Here is a 7,267-nt window from a genome sequence, read left to right as displayed (position 1 = left end):
CCTTACTCAGGTGAGCTACTGTCCCCTGAAGGCACCTGGTCTGTCACCTCAGACAGAGTGTCATTTATCAGAGAATCCTCCGGCAGAGACAGAGTGAGCTATGGAGCTTGTTCTTTGAGGAGAAAGATAGCAAGAAAAAGGAGAAAGCAGAATCCAAAAGCTAAGGGGTTGGTGACAGATGGAACTGGCCAACTTCTCAGTCGTCACTGGAACTTGCTTCCATCAAAATACAACATAATTAACTTATATGAACTTTGGGACATACAAATAATTGCTCTGAGCCACTGATCAGGCCACAGTTATGGAGAGCACTAGGACACAGCTGTGCGAGTGATGGGGAGACTGTTCTAGAGCTTCGTGCGCACACAATTTAATATGAGAAATGTTAACGAGAATTAAAATTTCCCAAGTGAATTCCATTTTTGTCATGGAATGCAGGCTCTTAAGAAGTGTAAGGAACAAGTGAATAAGATTGCAAGAAAAATACGTGTTTTAGTGATTTAAAATTTCCAAAGGAAAGACTGGTTTGCAAATGTGTGAGTTTAGTTAAAAAAAAAAAAAAAACTAAGGTCTTGAGTTTTAAGTCATTTGACCTTATATATATAAAATCATTAAATTATAAAGTTGTGTTATTTTACTGTTGCTCTACGTCCTTGAGTGGAAAACGATATGGATATATTTTATTCCAGAAGAAAACTGCAGAAGGTGTCTTTATTATCATGCTAGTTACTAAAGCAGAACTTATTGAAAGATCCCATCATAGTCTATAAAGACAAGTAATTTTTCCCACAAGGAGACAGCCATCAAAACCAGAGAAGTTTTCCTCTTGAAAAGAGTAACGAATAATTTAAAATTCTGCCCAACGCTACCTCATCGCATCCTTAAAGAGGGACTATAATGAGGTTTGAAGAAATGTGATGGCATAGCCACAAAATATTTTGGGATGCCACTTACACAGCTGTCATAGATGAAAAGCTATACCTCCTCATCACAGAACCACAGGCTGTTAGGGTAGGGAGGGACAGGCCCAGCTCCCTAGTACAAACCCCTATGCCTCAGGTGAGTGCTCTGAACCCAAAAGAGACCAAAGGGAGAAGCCCCAGTCTCCTGCCCTAAGACTCGAGTTCTTTCCAGGATGCTGCCAAACCCTTAGAACACCCAAGTATAGCAATGGTCATGTCTGTTGCTGCTGCTCAAAGTGCTTATTACTGGCCCTACCTGAAATGCACAAGGGAATCTGAACTATGTGAGATGACTCATTTCATGACAGGTTTACACGCTGTGTGTGGGGGGCGGGGGGAGAGACTCAGGGAGTGGCACCCTATGATTCTGTTCCCCCTCCTCTTGGATATGAAAGGTGTCCCCACGTGCGTGCTTCATTCCGCACGGCCACCAGCTCAGGCTTCCAAACCCTGTCCAGGCTGGAGTTTGAATTTTAATTGATTGATTTATGTATAGTAACTAGCTATTAGATGCCCATCTACTGCGATCGTCTCAAAGAAGTACCAGAAATGACGCCCAGTTCTCAAAGGGGAGAAATAAGAACAGGCAACTTATATTTCTATGGTGTCCACTATAGACCAGGAACCCACATCTACGTGTCACACGTGTCCACAGGACCACCTTTACGAAGCATGTGCTTACAATCTAATCGAGAGGGTCAGGCAAGTCCATGCTGAAAAACAGAGCTATAGACCTGAGTATGAGAAGTACCATGGAAGGAGCAAAGGTTCCCACCAGGGGACATCAGCACTGGCTGGGATCGACAGGACGCCTCGTTGGGAGGTGGCGTCTCCACAGAGCTTTTCTGGGGAGAACAAGAAAGATGGAGGCTGACTGGAAGGGGGAAGGCACCCCAGAAAAGGGTAGAGAGGTGGGAATGTTCAGATTATGTCCAAGGGAGAGTGAGGGGCCCCACTGGGGCAGCTGGAGAGGGTCGAAGGGGAAGCGACAGTGATTATTGATGAAGCACGTGCCGAGGCTGGGCTGTGGGCGTCCGGCGGCTGAACTGCATTCTGCCAGCTTCGAAGGAGCCGCCCTTGGCTCGGGCCTTAGACACATCCCAGCTTCAAAATCCAGCTAAAACCCTCACCTCGGTCATTCCACGGGGTGGGGTGGCCTGGCTCCCCAACAACTGCTTTAGACACAGCAGTTTTGATTTAGAGCCTAAACATACTACTTACTCACTCAGGCATTAAGCCGAGACTACATAATGATTTCTTTCTTAAGAATGCCTTCCTATGCCACCCGTGGGCTGTGCCACCTCTGGCGGATGCTCAGCCCTCTGGAATTCAGTGTTTTCCTATTTTTATAGTCCACCTCGAGCTGTCGCGGTGGCTCAAGAGATGGCATGGGAGTCGGCAGGCTGCCGAGGACTTGGAGCGCCCGCCTCCCAAGCCACCTCCCAGCTATGCATAAATTCCACACTCCCAAATTCCCAGCTGGAAAATGTCACTGGCAACAGCCACTTGCAGCCTTCACGGGGGGACCCATCTGTCTTGGGAAGGGCAGAGGTTGACAGGCGCTCCACACACTGCTCTCCCTGACCACCTAGAAACAGGGACGCAGACAGCAGAGTGCAGCCCCTCCCGTGACCCTCCTCACCCACGGGCTGGAGACTGTGCAGGGGACACAAAACACACCCTCTATGCCTGTGATTGCTTGTGATTGTTGAGTGGCCCGAGGAAACAGAAGAGAAGGGACCAATGGTGTAAATGTGAGGAAACTGAGCCTTGCACAGATTAAAGCGTCCGCCTAAGTTCACAACGTTATGACTAAAACTGGTCTTGGAACGGTAGCGTGTCATCGTCTCTTTGATCTTGTGGCAAATGCTGGGATGGAAGCCAGCGACCTGAGTGTACTTTCTGTTTCTTCCACATACCAGCCAGTTATTTAAAACACTTGGATATTTGGCACCTGGTATTGATAGATGGAAATAATAATCATAGTGGCCTCACGGAGCTGTTGTAGGTTTGGGGCCGGGTTCCTCCACCTCGGACAAGTCTTTGGTGTGGGGACTGTCCTATGCATTGTGGGATACTGAGCGGCATCCCCGGCCGCCACCCACTAGAACCAGTAGCGGCCTCCTCCACCCAGTCATGACAACCAAAAAAAATGTCTCTAGACATCACCAAATGTCCCCAGTGAAACAATTTAAGTCTGAGGACCACATCAAGCTGGTTTTATCCAAGCGGCTCTTCCTGTTTCGTGGCGTCCCCATTCCCTTCCTGCCACACAGCTGATCAATCCCTTTTTCTTGGGTGTCAGTCTCAACAGGTCTTAAATTTTATATGCACTGACTTCTATTTATCACTTATACAATCTTAATATGTTTATATTAACAACCTCACACAAAAGCCGGGCTTTTTAATTCCCTGAATAATGTGGATATTTACATAGAAAAGGCTAAAACATTTCTTAGATTACCAGTTTTAGTATCCCTACTTTTAAGTAAAATTATTGCGATATAATTGACATATAATATTAGTTTCAGTTCTACAACACAATTCGGTACATGTATACATCGCAAAAGGATCACCACAATAAATCTACCTGACATCCATCACCACACATAGCTACCAATTTTTTTCTTGTGATGAGAACTTTTAAGGTCTAGTCCATTAGCAACTTTCAAATGTAGAGTGATATTTACTATAGACACCACGCTGTACACCACTTCCCCAGGACTTCCTGATTTGTGTCATTTGTTTTTAAACTATATCATAAGTATACATTGTCAGTTATAAAAATAGTCACAAGGGTACGGTGAATAATATTATAATAACTACGTATAGTGTCAGATGGGTACTAGATTTACCAGGGGGATCACTTTGTAAGGTATACAAATGTCTTGCAACATCAGAAGCACACAAGAAATGCACCTATTGCTTCAATTATAGAACTATTCCACAGGATTTTAATGGGTATTATCCAAAAAAGATGCTTGTGGTCTAATGTCTGGAAACAATACTTTAAACAAAGTTAAACAGGCCTTTTTTTTTTTTTTTTTTTACCCACTGCAGTACTTCTCAGAGCCTTTAAAATGCTGATATGCAACATGAATATCAAGATGGCACTGGGACCCTTTCTATAAAGCAATTCTCAAAACAAGTGTGGTATAAAACATTGAGTGAATTACTGCTTCCCAGACTTCTAAGCCTGACACATAGTCCGATATAATTGGGATTGCATATCGGAATGTATAGAATTTTAATTACAAAAGATATAAACATTGCCGACTCTCAGAACATGCTAAGAATCTGGGACCACTTAATGTTAAATAATCACAATGACCCAAAATTCAGTATGCTGTCCATGTTGATTTTTTAAATTTTTTCTTATGGAAAGAACACATTACATGAGATTAATTAACCGTCTCAACAAATTTTTAAGGGAACAATACATTGCTGCTGACTATCAGCGAGATGTCGTACAGCAGATCTCTAGAATTTACCTCTCTCGACTGAAGCCCCCCATCCCCCCCTCCCTCCAATATCCAAGGCGACTTTCAAATCACTTACCCGAGACCCCTTTTCAGGAAAGCACTGGCAAACAGAGCAATCTCTTCCTCCGCAAAGGCCAATGAACTTCTTCCCACTCTGGAAAGTGAAACATCTGATTCAGTACACCATACTCATCCCTCAGCGGGGTAAATGATAAACACATCGCTAACAAGCAGTCTTGGTTTACCTAACTCGTGAGAATTCCACATTATATTTTTACCTTTGAATCTGAGACAAGGAGACTAATACAGATATATATACAAAGGCAAAGACTTTACATCATGGCTTGAAAATAAAGAGAGTTGATGATTTGTGAGCAAGAGTTTATGTGAGCTAGGATGGATTATGTGAGCGAGGGCTTTCTTTTAAAGGCTCCTCCTGAAGAAGCTACTTTGCTTTAACCAGACTCTCCGCCATTTCTTTCCGATAAGATTCGTTTACTAAGTTGTGAACAATTTCAGAGTGCAAATTACGTAGATAGGAAAGTCATAATCACACAGTGGTGTCTAATTTAAATTTTAAGTTTGCCCCTTTTCTGGAGGTGGGTGGAGACCTTCTTGCTTTACCTCTAAGACCAGGTAGGTCATGTGTCCCTCCCCTAGTCCCTCTGGGTCAACGTTCCCATCACAGCCTTGCGCTTTAGGTTAAAATTGTTCTTCCTACAATTCGCTGATACTCCGAGATGGTTCTTTTAATGTGTCTCTCAAACAGAAACTCCTGGATGTGAATAATTTGGGCCTTTTCCCTACTTTTAGCTAACTTTTCTTCAACACTCTTTACAGTTACTCAACAATCATGGATTTTCGTAACTGTAATGCTTCCTCCAAACACACACACACACACACGCACATGCACACACAAGTGCGTGCACACGCACATGCGTTCCCTTTGGGGAAAATTAGTTCTCTCCTTCTTAAATCCTCATTATCTCTATCCGGAGTCATCAGTCACTTTAATACAAAAGTACATTCCCAGAGTAACTTTCCATAAGCAGATCCCTTGATGACCAACAGCGTCCGCGACACCCTGTAGGGAAATGGCTCTGAGCATTCATTCACAGGTGCTCGGAGCTGAGGGCATGGACAGAAATGTCAGCCAGGCATCAAGGACAAACTGCCTAGCTCGTGATCTTGCCTGGTCCGGCCCTCACTACGATGTGTAATATATTAACCACACATTACTATAGTTAATGGAACTTTTTAAATCCAAGGCTGTAAACTTAAGCCTTTAGACAAATGTACAAAGGAAGAGCACAAGACAGTTAAACCAATATTTTACTTCTGATGGAAGATAGATATATACGTATATATTCATACTTATGTATGTACACAGGTATGTATATAAACATATATGAATACATATATGTACATATGAATATACACACATATACATATATATGTTATGACAGGAAAAGCTGTCTATCCAGCATGTCTTTTTCTTTTCAATCACACAATTTAGACATCCTTTTTCCTGGAAAAATATGCTCAGAAACCATCAAAAAGAAAATATCTTTATGTTAAGCATTAATAAAAAAAGTATCTTTATAAACAACATTCTTATGGGTTATTAAAAGCATATAAGAATTTGAACCTTGACAAGAGCCAAGTGATTAGGTAATTTAAGTTTAAAAATGTATTTGAAGTTTCAGAAATATATGCCTCTTGAATTTTGAGTAACATTGTTTACTATGATGCAGAATTATTAAGTTCAAAAGCCTGGTAAGATTCAATAAATAAATAAATAAATAAATGAATGAATGAATGAATGAATGAATGAATAAGTAAGTAAGTAAGTAAATAAATAAATAAATAATGCCTGAGTTCATGTCAGGACAGCATGAAAGCACTTAAAATAACTAGTCTGAACAGTTGGGTTCATTTAAGGTTGGGTTCATTACTATGTGTTCACTGAAATATCAAAACAACCAGAGGAAAAAAAGGTCAGTTGATTAGATGGCTGGAAAATAAAGGCAAGTTTGTTTTTTTATTGTTTTTTTTTTTTTTTTTTACTGAATTGTGCCAAGCATCACTGAGATATTTGTAGCAAAATTACATTTCAGGGAAGACTCAGTTTGAAACAGATTAGCAGATTCTAATAAACAGAAATAGTTGCATATAAAGCTTTGACTTGGACCAAAGAAAGAGAAAAGCAAGAGATGATTTTTAGTCTCTACAAAGTTCTCCTACATTAGACCTATCTCAATAAACATCACTTTAAAAGGGAGAAGCTCTTATAGAGGAAGAAGCTGCACCTCAAAAACATTGTAGAAACCTAATAAAATGAGGATAAGGACACATCTCAGACGGCCAACATGCAAAGCATAAACCATATTTAGTAGGAGTACGGCGACAGTCTCAAAAAACAATGTCACTTTTTCAAAGAGAAAAAAAGGAAAAGTCATTGTTTTATCTCAGATATTTTTAAACAAATATGTATGGCATAGAAAGCTCAAGAAAAAACGTTCTTTTCTAGATTAATCGTCTGTCCTACGTCTATTTTCTTTTTGAAAAATAACATAGACACGTAATAAAAAATGCAAATAGTGAAAAAGAATGTAATGGGAAAAGATATTTTCTCTCTCGACCTGGGTTCCCCATTCCCTCATCTAGAGGTAATTAATCTCTTCAAGTCTATGTCAGGGTATTTATGAACATATTTACACAATCATCAAGTGTGCGTGCACACATGCATACTCACGCACACACTTTTTTGGTGATTTTGGTCTTGTTTTACTTTTACCCAAATGGTGTATTTCCATGTACCTT

At 41.0% G+C, this 7,267-nt stretch overlaps 1 protein-coding gene across 1 annotated transcript in view; it reads right to left on the bottom strand.

Annotated features, from left to right (window-relative positions):
* The window catches only part of COL4A4 (collagen type IV alpha 4 chain), a 99,473-nt gene that overhangs the window by 86,409 nt on the left and 5,797 nt on the right, over window positions 1-7,267 (bottom strand). The window contains exons 3-4 of the mRNA XM_023532938.1: window positions 4,521-4,598; window positions 1,697-1,807 (exon numbers count right to left, since the gene is read on the bottom strand). Of these exons, the coding sequence (XP_023388706.1) occupies window positions 1,697-1,807; window positions 4,521-4,598 (189 nt within the window). The remainder of the gene's footprint in view (window positions 1-1,696; window positions 1,808-4,520; window positions 4,599-7,267) is intronic.

This window comes from Pteropus vampyrus, unplaced genomic scaffold (genome assembly GCF_000151845.1).
Source record: "Pteropus vampyrus isolate Shadow unplaced genomic scaffold, Pvam_2.0 Scaffold93, whole genome shotgun sequence".
Classification (NCBI taxonomy): domain Eukaryota; kingdom Metazoa; phylum Chordata; class Mammalia; order Chiroptera; family Pteropodidae; genus Pteropus; species Pteropus vampyrus.
Note: the sequence above shows the minus strand (reverse complement) of the source record. Positions and strands in the feature narration are given on the sequence as shown.